The sequence below is a fragment of the Mustela nivalis genome (genome assembly GCF_964662115.1).
Source record: "Mustela nivalis genome assembly, chromosome: 18".
In the NCBI taxonomy this organism is placed as follows: domain Eukaryota; kingdom Metazoa; phylum Chordata; class Mammalia; order Carnivora; family Mustelidae; genus Mustela; species Mustela nivalis.
Genome location: NC_139037.1, coordinates 34,987,766 through 35,003,695, shown reverse-complemented (window position 1 = coordinate 35,003,695; position 15,930 = coordinate 34,987,766). Strand labels below are relative to the sequence as shown.

The 15,930-nt window shown below is 36.5% G+C and overlaps 1 protein-coding gene across 1 annotated transcript in view; it reads right to left on the bottom strand.

Moving 5' to 3' along the window:
• Positions 1-15,930, bottom strand: part of ITFG1 (integrin alpha FG-GAP repeat containing 1) — a 307,089-nt gene that overhangs the window by 69,765 nt on the left and 221,394 nt on the right. The window contains exon 13 of the mRNA XM_082711008.1: positions 4,123-4,166. Within this exon, the coding sequence (XP_082567134.1) occupies positions 4,123-4,166 (44 nt within the window). The remainder of the gene's footprint in view (positions 1-4,122; positions 4,167-15,930) is intronic.

Genomic DNA, 15,930 nt, shown 5'->3' with positions numbered 1-15,930 from the left:
AGAAAGCACAAAGAACTTTTGGGCTTCTAGCACAGGGAGGGGAAGTAACCATTCTGAAATATTCCCAGATCTCTTTGTTCTTCACACCTTGCCCTCAAGGGAAAACTATTTTACCAGAGCTTAAGTTACTTGGGTTCTACCGAAACCTTTCTATCCTGGGGGAAAGGAAGAGCTTAACTTTATTTAGTGCCCTCTCACCTTCCCGACTTGCCTAAGGGGGAGTGGAAGCTAAGAAGCACTTGGACTCTTCACATCCCAGGGACAGAGGGCTGGGAAAACAGGCTGTGGTCAGATTGCTGAATGGATGGCATTATAATTTCAAAACTGTAAAAGTCCAGACCTAATCACAGGACTATAGTTCCTTATTACCACATCAATGGGATCCTGTCTAATAACAGGATTACAGCTAAAAGCACTGCAAGCCTCAGATCCTGTTTAAGGATAAGTCTGTAGGGAAACACAAACACTACATGGAGACAAAAAAGATAATTTAGAAAAATGCTGCCTCTGAGAACACAGCTACCACAAACAGAAAATACAGTTATTAAAGTTATCCTAGCTAAATAGACATAAAACCTCATATCAAAGGCCTATCTGCCTCATTTCTGGCTTTCAACAAAATACTTCAAGGCATGCTAAAAGGCAGAAGAAAAAGTTTGAATAGAGTAAGCAAGACTTGGTTACTGGAGGTAAAACTTATTCAGGCCCCCTCTGAGATTGCTTCCCTTCTTCCCCCAGAGTTTTGGATTCTCAAACTGCTTCATCTTGAGCTTCCAGTAATTTGTCAGTTACCAGACTCAGATATGGCAGCAATGTTGGAATGATCAGACCAGAAATTTAAAGTAACTATAACTATGATAGATATGTTAAGAGCTCTCCTGGAAAAAGTAGACAACATGCAAAAACAGATGAAAAAAGCAGAGAGATGGAAACTCTTGAGAATCAAACAGAAATGACAGAAATAAAATACTTTAATAGAAGTGAAGAATGCCTGGACACAGCTGAGCAAAGAGTCAATGAATGTGAAGATCAACAGAAACTTCCAAAAACTGAAACACACAGGGAAAAGGTAATGAAAACAAGAAAAATACCTAAAAATCTATATCTATGCATATCATATTCAATCAGCAGAAAACCAAAGACAAAGGGAAAATCCTGAAAGTAATCAGAGAAAACGAATGGGAGAGTGCCTGGGTGGCTCAGTCGTTAAGCCTCTGCCTTTGGCTTGGGTCATGATCCCAGGGTCCTGAGATAGAGGCTTGTATCAGGCTCCCTGCTTGGCGAGAAGCCTGTTTCTCCCTCTCCCACTGCTTGTGTGCCCTCTCTCTCTGTCAAATAAATAAATAAATAAATAATCTAAAAAAAAAAAAAAAAAAAAAGAATGGGAGAAAAGATGACTAGGAATCCACATAAAGACCGATATAATTAAGAATGCTTATTTCAGGCTGAAGACTATGAACCAGTTGTGGTACCAATTTGCAAAGCTGTTTATTTTTTTCCTTTCAGAAATGCCCAGAAGCCTAGGTCTAGTACTGAACAAGGTAGATAGTTGGACTAACCCACTCTTCTTAAAGAAGAGTGCATGTCTGGAGTTAAGAGTTAAAAGTTAAGAGTTAAAAGCAATGGCAGGAGTGAGGCTCTGTATGGCACCTAAAAGAGGAAGATAAAGGCAAGAAGTCAAGAGACTCATAGTCTTAAAGATGAACAGGTACAGTAAGGGGAGAGGGCTGGGAAAACAGGTTGTGGTCAGATTGCTGAATGGACGGCATTATAATTTCAAAACTGTAATAGTTCTAGTAGATAAGGTCCAGAGTATGGCCTGGGGTTTTCAGAATAGAGATGGAAGGAATTTGGGTGGGTTTGGTTTCTGACTTGAATAATTCTTTCCTCTCTCCACGAATCAAATAGACTGCCTATATCAGGGGGAAGCATACTGGCAGCAGAAGAGCTCTTCAACTCATAAATAACTCAAGTGGTAAAGAATATCACATTAGGTATGTTTTCCCTCTTAGTCTCACACAGGGTCATACTTAATATAACACTTTCTGCTATGATCAAGTGGATCTAATGTCAAAGCAATATGAAGAAGGCCCACTTTTTCATGAAATAATAAATAATTTTACAAGTGGGCACACATTTGATATATGGAAAACGGTGGAAGTATAGTATGCATTTGTTTCTTTTAGGTTGTCATAAAATTTTGATCTATGATATCAGTGGGGAAGGAAAATGATCTATGTGAAGGCAGTTCATCAGGATCTGAACTTCAAAAGAAAGTAATAAATGGATGAATGGAAGGCAGATGTGTTACCTGCAAAAAAGCCAAAGGTGCTGGACTGTTAGCATAATCATTGTAAGAATAGCTCTGCATGCTGAATTTTAGGTACATGGCCTTCTAAATGATTATGTTCTCCCTGTAATTAAAATTGCTTTTATTTTAAGATAAAGAGAATGGAAGCATTATTGATCTTAGAAGTATAACCTGCCTTAATCATGCCGCCTTTCCTATTACCTTTTCTCCCAGAACTTGTGGATAAAATGAGTGGGTTCCTATTCAATGTTTTAAAGTTCTATGCTTGACCATGTAGTGAATATGGTCAATGAGAGAAAGAAGGAAGAGGAAACAGACCCTGACCTGGAAGAGGAACAAAGGGTCTGAACATTTCATGGAATGGATAGACAGTACCTGAATAACTGAATTAATTTAAGCCTCTGGTTAATTACATCTACTCTAAAAATTTTTAAAAAACAGACATATTTTTTAGAGCAGTTTTAGAGTCACAACAAAATTAACTGGCAAGTTCCCCTACCCAAAGCCTCTGCATTTCCCTCCCCAAAGCCTCCCCAACTATACAACTACATTTTTATAATATGAAAGCAGATGGATTTGACCAGGCACTCACATTCTTTCATAATGAATGTGGTGATGCATTGTCTAGATGTTCTCTTCAGTACTGAGGTACTTATTCCCTGAGTTACTCTGACTTACAGCTGGGTTCCTACCTGGAAACTCTTTTCATCCAAAGGGAGCTGATTCCTACCTATTATAAGCCTTTCCTGAGGACTACATGCATGCAGTGTCTGATTGATATGGGAATACAAAAGCCTGACTCCTCTGCTCTATTTGGGCCATCTCTGAAGGGCCATCCTACCTTCACAGCACCACATGCATCACAGACCAACTTCTCCTGCCAATTCTTTCCTTACTACTTCACAGTTGTTGCTCCTGAGTTGAGTCTAAATTAAACCTCTGCATACAAATCTCTGGGTCAGGATCTGTTTCCATATATTTTAAATACGTAATTTCCCAACCATACGTACAATATTGGTTATGTAGTGCTTAACTGGGGTAGTAAAAGTATAAGACTATTTTACTACTAGTAAAAGTATGAGAACATCTAGCTATGTGTTCTAGTTCCACTACTTAATAGCTCTATGCCTTTGGGCAATTTAATTTCTCTTATCCTCAGTTTCCTCATCTTTACATGGGGGGTAATTCCTTATGAAACAAGGGTTTCTATGAGGACCCAAGCAGATATATCAACATATGCATATGCACATACACACACACTCAAAATATAATGTAATATTCTTATTACTATTTAAATGAACTGGCAATTTAAAAAACTAAGCCTAATTTATTTTTACACTTTATTTCACCAAAATGTTCCATTAGATAGTCAGTATTAAGACTATACCAAAAAAATTCATTAATTGTCTATTCTATGCTTGACTCTGTGCTACATATCACGCATACAAAGATGAGAGCTTTCTTGACGTCAAGGGATTCCAGTCTAGTGTAGAGAGGCATTTAATATAAACAGAAGTGAGTTCAAGTACATTATATATGCCAGAATGGCAATCGTGTACCCATAAACAATGGGAGGGGTGCTTATTTTTCCAAGCTATCAGAAAAGGCTTCATCAGGGAGGTGAACTTTGAGGTGAGAATATTTTAGGCAAGGTATTTTCTTCTCAGCGAAGTTTTTTTGAGCATTGAAGAACATTTTAATCACTTCTAAATAATAAGAATTTGAGTGTAACCTATAACAACTATTTTGTGTATACCTATTATATAGAGATTTTTCACAAAATTTTACAATTGAAAATTAAGTTTACTTACTGTTATCTTACGAGGACAGTCATTAGAACAGAGACCACTGAGAACTGTGGAAAAATAAGAAAAGGCAATTATTACTGTTACAACCTAAGCTTATATTTAAAGTGAACTCTAATTCCCCCCTCCCCCATTATCTATTAACGTGCTCTACTGAGTCATAATCACAGGCAAAAACCAATTCAATTCCTTTAGATCTGGGTAAATCAAGTTTCTGTTGTTCACTTTACAATGATATTTTAAAAGTCGTTATTAAGCAGTTAAGATGCTGCTGTTTTGTGAAATATATAGGTGAGATAATTAATTATAGTTATATCATGCCATACCTACTCTTGGTTGTATTTTCCAAGTGGTTGGCTAAATTCTAAGGATGACTTAGATTCTGACAGAGAAGTGCCAAATGCAAACCAATTAAAATGTATACTGAGAAAAACACATTTAGCATTTTATATCTCAAATTAGACTTTTCCCACTTATCTAGTCAAAGTTTCTGGGTCAAAGATTTTGGGTACCCTTGCTAATTAACTTTATGGAGAACACAACTATGAAAGAATTGATAGATTTATGATAAATACACAAAAGTAATTTAGTGACATGTTTATTCTGTAATCACCAAAGGGGGGGAAAAAAAGGAAAGGTTAGAATGTCTAAATATTATTTGTATAAGTAACATGAGTTTTGAAACACAGTTTTTTTACCATCCCTTCATGTGACGTACCACCTTTGAAGGAAGTTGATATTATATACTATTAAGTATTCTATATGTTATGCATTAAAGAGATGACTGACATTTGTGCTCAGTAAGCATGAATTATCTCAATAATAATTATAAATATTTGTTAACTCAAACATATCCATAAGAAAAAGGCACCTTACATTAATTTATATTCTATGAATGTGAAATGACAATAATAACAGAAATACTTAGGCTGGGCATATAAAGTATAGACAAAGTTTATAAAGTATATATAAAGTATATACAAAGATACAAAAAATGAGCATGACATACTTCATCACAAAAAAAGATAGCTGTTCATTTGCTATAGAACATTTACATGAACTACAATCTGAGTACACACTGAAATGAATGTTTTACATTTGCAGAACAGTTTTCAGTGTTTAAGTTTCTTATCCCAGAACACTATCTGGCTCTCACTCTTTTATTCTCCCAACTTTCTATGACCTAATTTCTCCTCTTCCTTTGTTTCTCTTCCCTAAATTCCAGGTAGATATTGGTACTTTTTTTTTTTCTTGTCACAAAATGATTTTCATAAACTTCATTTAAACCAGTATCTTTTTTTTAAAAAGAAGATTTATTTATTTATTTGACAAGAGAGATCACAAGTAGGCAGAGAGGCAGGCAGAGAGGGGAAAGCAGGTCCCCCGCTGAGCGGAGAGCCCGATGCAGGGCTTGATCTCAAGACCCTGAGATCATGACCTGGGCCGAAGGCAGGTCACCCACTGAGCCACCAGCTACCAGTCACCCACTGAGCCACCCAGCTACCCCTAAAGCAGTATCTTGATGAACAGTAACTCTTTTTCTCACAAGTCTGTCTTTGTACTAGTATGTAAGCTCTGCATCATTTTATCCTTATTTTCTTAGGGCCTAACCCAATGTATTTGCTCAATAAGTACTTGTTGAAGGAGGGAAAAGATGGATTATTCAATAAATGGTACTGGATAATTGGCTACTTGGAGGAAAATAAAGTTAGACTTCAACTCAAAAGAAATATTACATTTGACAAGGACACAAATAATATAAAGAACTCAACAGAAAGATAACCTAATTAAAAAATGGGCAAAGGATCTGAAAAGGCATTTCTCCAAAGAAGATATAGAGATATACAAAGTCATGAAAAGATGTTCAGCATCATTAGCAATCAGAGAAATGCAAACGAAAACCACATGCAATGCACATTTGGAATATCCAAGATGGGGAAGTAAACTGAATAAATGTCTGAAGGATGAGTAGAAATACATAAAATGTGATTATACATATATGTTCATATATATGTATGAACATTATTTGGCTTTAAAAGGAACTCCTGTCACATGTTACAGCATGGATGAAACTTGAGGACATTATGCTAAGTGAAACAAGCCAGTCACAAAAAGACAAATACTATATGGTTCCATTTATATAAGGTAACTAAAGTCACATTCATAGAAACAAAAAGTAGCATAGTGGTTCCCACGGGTTAAGGGTGAGGAAAAGAGGGGCGGTTGTTAAACGGGTATACTGTTTCAGATTTGTAAGATGAAAAAGTTCTGGAGATCTGTCTCACAACAATGTGAATATACTTAACATTACTGACTGAACATTTAAAAATGATTAAGATGATAAGTTTTATGTTATGTGTTTTTTTTTTTAACCACAATAAAAAAATGGTTAAGTTGGTAAACAAAACAAAACAAAACAAAACAAAAAAACCCCAAATGAAATAAACTCTGAAAATACCATTTCACACCTATTAGGATGGGTATAATAAAAAAGTCAGATAATAACCAATGTTGGTGAGGAGGTGGAGAAATGGGATCTCTCAAACAATTCTGGTGGGGATGTAAAATGTTCCAGCTGCTTTGGAAAACAATCAGGCAATTCCTTAAAGGATAAATTAGAGTCCTCATTTAATCCAGCAATTCCATTCCTAGATATATCTCAAAGAGATATTAAAATAGAAAAATTAGGGGTGCCTGGGTGGCTCAGTGGGGTAGGCCTCTGCCTTCGGTCATGATCAGGGTCCTGGGATTGAGCCCTGCACTGGGCTCTCTGCTCAGTGGCGAGCCTGCTTCTCTCTGCCTCTCTGCCTACTTGTCATCTTTGTCGAGTGAATAAATAAAATCTTAAAAAAAAAAATAGAAAAATTAAAATATATGTCTACATGAAAGCTTGCACATTAATGTTCACAACAGTATTATTTGTAATAGCCAAAATTCATCAACTGATAAATGGATAAAAAAGATGTGGTATATTCATATAATGGAATATTATTTGGTAATTAAAAGGAATAAAGTATTGATAATGTTACATGGATGATCTTGAAAACATTATGGTATGTGAAAGAAGACAGTCACAAAAGACCATACTTTATAGGATTCCATTTTTATGAAATGTCTGGGATAGGCAAATCTATGGACAAAGAGAATAGTGGGCCTAGGGCTGGGGTGGGTTGGAGCAGCAATAGGGGATTGAAGGTGATTACTAAAGGGCATGGGGTTTCTTCTGTGGTAATAAGCATTTCTAAAATGGATCGTGGTGTTGGTTGCAAAATTCTGTGAATACACTCAAAGCCACTGAAGTGGGTGAATAGTATGGTATGTGAATTACATCTCAAAGCTGTTACACTACAAAAAAGACAAACATTTGAAAACTAATGACAGGGGTGTAAACTTCCTTTTAAACATACATTACAAAACCATACTATTGCTCACATACAAAGAGCTTCTAGGTATGTATTCAAAGATGATAATCCAGTAGAAAGTGAAGGATATCAAGAAGCAATATCCCAGAAAAGAAAATGCAAATAATCAAAACCATAAACAGAAACACTCAACCTCACCTGTCAGGGAAAAAAAAAAAAAATCAATTTTATACCTAACAGGCAAGAAATAAAAGGCCAAGAAAAATGTCTGTAGGAAAAAAACAATAAAATCAAAGATAAATGACAAACTAGGAAGAATATTTGCAACACATATAACAAAAGATTAACTTCCTTAATATATATTACAATACATTTATAAATAAGACAGTAAAAAAAGATAAGGACTGTTTGTAGCAATAAAAATACAAATGACTCTCAGACATATGAAAGGATGCTGAACTTTACATGGTATAAGAAAAATGCAAAATAAGGGGCGCCTGGGTGGCTCAGTGGGTTAAGCCGCTGCCTTCGGCTCAGGTCATGATCTCAGGGTCCTGGGATCGAGTCCCGCATCGGGCTCTCTGCTCAGCAGGGAGCCTGCTTCCCTCTCTCTCTCTCTCTGCCTGCCTCTCAGTGTACTTGTGATTTCTCTCTGTCAAATAAATAAATAAAATCTTAAAAAAAAAAAAAAAAGAAAAATGCAAAATAAGAGAGACAATACCTTTCACTTATGTGATTGGCAAAAATCAAAAAGTTTAACAACCCACTGGTTGGTGAAGGTGTTAGGAAATATACATTTTTATATACTATAGATGAAAGTATAAATTGATACAATTTCTATAAAGGGACATCTGTTAAAATAAAAAATATACTATAAAGTTTAAAACTAGGCAGAATTAATCTGTGGTGTTGGAAATGAAAACTGGTTATTTTTAGGTGATGTGGATTAGTAACTAACAGGGGAGCATGAGGAAGCTTCTGGTTGCTGGTTATATGTGTTTCTTGATATGGCAATAATTACACAGGTACACTGTATTTTGTGAAATTAGGCCTGTATACTTAGGTAGCTTTTCTATAAGTATACTCAGTAATTTTTATTTTTAGAAATTTATCCAACAGGATATTCTCTGTGGCATTATTTACAATGACAATAACGAGGGATTGAAATAGCCTTGATATCTATTTAAAAGAACTCATTATGTTGTAACCATAGTTAAAATAATGAGGCAGCTCTAGATTATATTGCTGTGGTATACTCTCCAAGATATGTTGTTAAGTGAAGAAAGCAGAGCCTAGAACCACCATTTATGTAAAATAAAAGCATATACATATATGTTTGTACATACATAAAGTATCTTGGAGAGACACAAAGAAGTTGTCTTGGGAAAAGGAATTAGACCAAGGAGATGGGGAAAGAGAGACTGACTTTTCACCACTTACTCTTGTATTTTTTTCATCATTTGCATGTATTACTTAAAAACCAAATTTATTAATGAAATAAAAATTTAGAGCTCTCAGATTAATAGGTACTAAACTAGACAGTATCATATGCTGGTGGGAATGTAAATACTTAGAGCTTTTGGGAATGGTAATTTGTTATTATTAATATTAAAAACCCAGCCCCTCAACTCACTTAATTTCATGTCCATGAAATATTGGAAACCAGCTACATATCTACATATCTTCTAGAGAAAATACTAGATAACTGTAGAACATGTACAGTATTATGGAATCACATGGAGCTACTGAAAGAATGAAGGACATCTGGGCTCTTTCTATACTCTGACTATTGTGGACATTGCTGCTCTGAAGATCAGTGTGCACGTGCTCCTTCAAATCACTACGTCTGTATCCCTTGGATAATAAAAAAATGAGATCTTGCCATTTGTAATGACATGGGTGGAACTAGAGGTTATTATGCTATGGGAAATAATTTAGTCAGAGAAAGACAAATACCATAGGGTTTCACTCATATGTGGATTTTATGAAACAAAACATGAACATAGGGGAAGGGAAGGAAAAATAAAAAAAGACAAAGTAAGAGAGGGAGACAAGCAGAAACTTCTCTAGGAAACAAAGGGCTGGAGGGGTGGTGGGATGGGGTAACTGGGTGATGGGCATTAAGGAGGGCCCTTGATGTAATGAGCACTGGGTGTTACATGCAACTGATGAATCATTAAATTCTACCTCTGGAACTAAATAAAATAAGTTCCTCCTTCACTCCCCTAATGAAAGAGGCCTGTAAGTAATGACTTGAAAGAATGTTTATGCTCTCTTGGTGAGATAAAAAAACAAGATGCAGGCAAAAATGTTTAGTAAGATTCTATTTACAAATATATGTATTGGATGAATCCCACAGACATAATGCTGAGATAAAGAATGCAGACGCAGAGGGTGTAATACTGTATGCTTGCTTTTATATGACATTCAAAATAGGGAAAATGAATATGTGGTGACTGAGATCATAACAATGGATATACTTTTGCAGGGAGTGTTGACTGGGTTGGGGGACCTTCTGGGGTATTGCAAATATTTCATCTTGATCTAGGTGTGGCTAGAAGGGGGTATATCTATATAAAATTTCACCAAGCTGTGAATTTCACCTGTGTAAAATTTCACCACACTCTCTTCCTCTGTACGCCCATCACTATAACTGTTCTTCTCACCTCACACCTACACGTCAAGGTGGTCACCCTGGATCTGACCTTTTCATTATGTGCGTCCATTTTCTTCCCTCTGAACACTGCTATAAAATTTATCTTCTTCATTCACACAGTTATGTGAACAAACGATCAATCTGATGAAAAATGTAAGGAGTAAGTGTGATCGTTTTATGTGTCAACTTGACTAGACCATGGGGTGCCCAGATAATTGGCCAAAAACTTTTCTAAGTATTTCTGTGTGAGCAGTTTTGGATGAGATTAATATTTAATTGGTAAAATGAGTACCATCCAATCAGCTGAAGGCCTGCAAAAGTCTCCCAAGTTAAGAATTCGCTGGCCAGATGGCCTATACACTAAAACATCAGGTTTTCTTGCCTGACAAACTCTCTCCCTCCCTCTCTCCTCCCTACCTCTGTATGTACGTGTATGTGTGTATGTGTGTGATATATATATATAAAATTGGTTCTGTTTCTCTGGAGAACGCTAATACAGTAAGTTTCTGCAATTATTAGATCGCTGACAATCATCCCTCTGCCAGAGATGCCCATTCATCAGTGGATACCATCAACATTTTTCCTAAAGCAGAATTAATTTCTCTTTACTATCTGCTCATTCTGTATTCTGTGATCATGGCCTTCACCTGTAATGTTGTGCCACTAGCCATTTTGGTCGTTCCATCTTTCTGGAACTAGGTTCTCACTTACCATTTTCACAAAAGCCTTCTATGATCTTAATAATCTTCTAGCACACATAATTCAAGTACAAAGCACTTTTCACTCTTCTTTAGCTATATTACATGCAAACATCTTCCTCTTTCAAGTAGACAGATTCCTTTTAGCAATAAATGCTTGTTATGTAAATGGTGGTTTCCAAAACCACCTTCACACACACACACACATGTGCATGTACACACACACATGTGCACACACATTTTGTAACAGCTTTCAGATATAATTCACATCTTGAGATAGCATTCACCCACTTACCGTGTCCTATTCAGTGGTTTTTAGTGTACTTCCAGCGTTGTGCAATCATAACCATAATCACTTTTCATCACTTCTAAAAAGAAACGCTGTACCCTTTAGCTATTAGGCCCTAGTCCTCCTATTCCCACCCTCAGCCTAAAGCAACCGCTATAATCATCTACTCGGGCACCTGGGTGGCTCAGTGGGTTAAGCCGCTGCCTTCGGCTCAAGTCATGATCTCCGGGTCCTGGGATGGAGTCCCACATTGGGTTCTCTGCTCAGCGGGGAGCCTACTTCCCTCTCTCTCTCTCTGCCTGCCTCTCTGCCTACTTGTGATCTCTACCTGTCAAATAAATAAATAAATAAATAAAATCTTAAAAAAAAAAAAAAAGATGAGACATGAGAGAGTTGCTCTCTTGCTCTCTCTCTCTCACTCACTGCACACACAAAGTGGAGGTTATGTGAGCACCCAAAGAGATGGAGGCCACCTATAAACCAAGAGAAGAGGCCTCAGAATGAAACTACTTTGCTGGCACCTCAATCTTGGAATTCCCAGTCTCCAGACTATGAGAACCAAATTTCTCTTGTTTAAGCTGCCCAGCCCCTATATGGAACTTTGTTATAGCAGCCTGAGTAGACTAATACACACACTTAAAAAAATTTACATATTTGAAGACATGCTACTCATAATTTTGTAACCTTTTTGGTTGTCATAATCCAATCTTTTCCTACATTATTAAATATGCTTCTATCACATAACTACATGGGGTGCCTGGGTGGCTCAGTCAGTTAAGCATCTGCCTTTGGCTCAGGTCATGAATGCAGGGACTGAGTTCCCTGCTCAGTGGGAAGTGTTTCTCCCTCTGCCCCTCTCCTCTCTTCTTCTCTTTTGCAAGTGCACGCATGAGATCATAAATAAATAGATACATAAAATATACACCCATTCTTATTAGGACATTTAAGTTCTCCTCCACTCTGTAATCTAACTTTGTCTTCTTTTAAAAACACCACTGGGGAAATCATCTTTACAGATATAGTATATTATACACAAATCTTTGGCATATCCCTGATAATTTTCTTGGGCTAACCAAAGAATTAGAATTGTTTCTGGGTATAATCTTAAAGCTTTTGGTGTATATACTGATATTCTCCTTCAGAAAGGTTATCAGGTGTCTTTTTAGTAGACATTCATTGAGCTGGTAAGTGCCAAACTCTGAACAGGAATTTGCTTTCATATATGCTCTTCCTTAATCCTCACAGAAAGATTGGGAGATACGTTTAGTTGACCCCCACAATCATCTTCTTCTTCCTCTTTTTTTAACAGAAAAGGACAGAAGCTTCTTTTTTACAGAAGCTTGGGCCAGTACATGACTCAAGGTCACAAAACACATGGAGCTCTTATGAAAGAACACGTGGCCACTAGACACTAACTCATTTAAAAAGCACATTATCCTACTTTTATCGGAGATGGAAAAATCGATGAAGCAGTGGATTATTTTATTTTCTGTACAAGATAAATTGTCTGTGTCTTGTTAAGCATAGTTTGAGAGTATTTACTCAAAATTATATAATAGTCTGTTTCATTTTGTATATAGCAAGCTAAAAATTTGGTTCTTGTATCTATTTTTGATTTTTATAAGATTTCCTTTGTCAAATTTGAATTTTCATATTATAGCAATAGGATCAAGATAAGATTTAAATATATCATACCTATATACATTTCATACACATGTTATATATATTATACATACATATGTCTTATAAGAGGAGATACCTACATAATACAAATAGAATACGTATCTCCTTGTTTTCTGCAAGCATAGTTGCAAGAAGGAATCATAATACCCCTTGAGTCTATTTAATATTCTGGTTGATAATATTGTTTAATTAGGAATTCAGAATTCCTAAATACTATTATGAAGGTTAATTTGTTCTTAGCCTGAAATTATTATTTCATCTACAGAACAACCTGACTTTTTTTCAGTGACATCTACTTAGTAACTGCAGCAGGTAGGGCAGACTTAAGACTGTATGGTTTCTGGGCTCTACTAGCTCTGTATCTTTGACATGAGGCAGAAAAAAATATCTTTAGCTACTTTCAGTAATTATATTGTTTTCTCAAAGAATACTACAGAAGAATGGAATTTCACTTTAAGCTTTGGCTTTATCACAAATCCCTCTGTTTTCCCTTTAAGTTTCCAATCTCAAAAAAGGACACACCTACTCACATACACACTTCTATCTTCTTCCATTCTTGAGTTAATTAAAAAAAAAAAAAGTCTGAAAAACATTAGGTTTCTTCAAATGTACAGGCTATATCAGAAAATTTTTATTTTTATTTCCCTACTATATTATTCTGTATATTAATGTGACAGGCTCATCAGTACAGTTTAAATCATAACTTACTAAAATTATATACAACCTCAAAAAGAAAGGAAGAACTAAATTAAATGCTGAGAAACACAACTGAGCATACATTTAATATTTGTATTTGTAGTTCATCTTGTTATTAATAAGGGTTTTTTTGTTAGTCTCTGTTTATGTCAAATTATACCAAGTTTACAGGTCATGAACGTTCATCAAGAATAAATCTCAAGGGACACCTGGATGGCTCAGTTGGTTGGGCAGCTCCCTTGGGTTCAGATCATGATCCCAGCGTCTTGGGATCAGGTCCCACATCAGATTCCTTGCTCGGCAGGGAGCCTGCTTCTCCCTCTGCCTCTGCCTGCTGCTCTGCCTGTCTATACTCTCTCCATGACAAATAAATAAATAAATAAATAAAATCTTAAAAGAAAAAAAGAATAAATCTCCAAATGATTATTTAACACCAACACTGGCTAAAATCCCTAAGATCTGCTCCTTTCAGGCATCCTATTCATATAGTACAGGAAATTTCATCAAGTGTGTAAGCCAGTGCAAAGTGTGGGCATGGGCGAATCACTTCACTTCTCTGTTTTACAGTTTTAGAAAAATCTTTATAATACTATGATTGGATAAAATAATTTTCAAGGGTTATAAAAATTCCCATATCCTAAGATTCCAAACTGGTATCTATCTTGCTAGTAGATAGTTTCAGGAGCTTAACATTCTATCCCAGCACAGATGGAAGTGGTTTGGTTTTAGAGTGCTTTGTTTATGTTTGCTCACATATGTCAGAAATGCATAGAAGAACCAGGAGTGTAACTTAGTTTGTAAGATAATATTCTGTTTTCTCTTTCCCTGATATGCAAGATCCTACTATTTTAAAAAGTTATAGATTCTAATGTATTTCACTAAAAGTGATCATATATAGGTACTATTATATGAGACAATCCATATAAAACACTTGGCAGAGGGCCTGGCATGTGATAAAAAGCATATATTGGCGATTGCTGTTTGTTTGTTTTTAAAGATTTTATTTATTTATTTGACAGACAGAGAGATCACAAGTAGGCAGAGGGGCAGGCAGAAAGAGAAAGAGAGAGAGAGGAGGAAGCAGGCTCCCCACTGAGCGGAGAGTCCAATTTGGGGCTCGATCCCGGGACTCTGAGATCATGACCTGAGCCAAAGGCAGAGCCTTATTAGCCCACTGAGCCACCCAGGCGCCCCTATATTACCCTTTTAAATAGACTGTTTTAAAGAGTAATTTCTAAGACCTTTAGACTTTAAAAACTATAGTTGTTATAAAAAAAGATTATTGGAATTTAGAAGATAGTCCATTCATAGTATTAAATGAAAATCTGTAAATAAAATACTTAATGAGCTATTTGAAGTACTGGTTACTAGCAGATTAAATTGGGTTAAAACTGATGACTAATGGAATGTATAATTCCTAAATTTTAAATTTTAAAGTGACAATATATAGGATTTTTTTCTTTAAGAATTTTATTTTTATTATTTTATTTTATTTTTTTATTTTTAAAGATTTTATTTATTTGACAGCGAGAGAGTACAAGCAGGGGGAGTGGAAGGCAGAGGGAGAAGAAGAAGCAAGCTTCCCAAAGAGTAGGGGGAGCCCGATATGGGGCTCGATCCCAGGACCCCAGGATCATGACTTGAGCTGAAGGCAGTTGCTTAACTGACTAAGCCACCCAGGTGCCCTGAGATTTTTATTTTTATCTTTAAGTAATCTCTGTACCCAAGGTGGGGCTTGAACTCACAGCCCTGAGACTGAGAGTTGCATGCTCTATGGACTAGGCTAGCCAGGCACCCTGACAACACTTAGGATCTTAAGATTCCATTTTTTTTTTTTTTAAGATTTTATTTATTTATTTGACAGAGAGAGATTACATGTAGGCAGAGAGGCAGGCAGAGAGAGAGAGAGGAGGAAGCAGGCTCCCTGCTGAGCAGAGAGCCCGATGTGGGACTCGATCCCAGAACTCTGGGATCATGACCTGAGCTGAAGGCAGCGGCTTAACCCACTGAGCCATCCAGGCGCCCCAGGATTCCATTTTTTTAAAAAAAGATTTTATTTAACAGAGAGAGTGAAAGAGAGAGAAAAAGAGTACACAAGCAGGGGGAGTAGGAGTGGCAGAAGCAGGCTCCTCATGGAACAAGGAGCTCAGTGAGGGCCTTGATCCCAGGACCCTGGGATCATGACCTGAGCTGAAGACAGATACTTAACCAACTGAGCCACCTGGATACCCCTTAAAATTTCATGTTAAAACACAATATATGTCATAGCTCATGTATTTAAAAAAATTTTTATTAATTATTTTTATTAACATATAATGTATTATTTGCCCCAGGAGCTGGAGCCACTCACACCAAACCCAGTCCCCTGTGCCCTACAGGAGCATCATTATTAGGGCAAGTCCAACTGTGAGCCAGTGCAGTGGGCCTCTC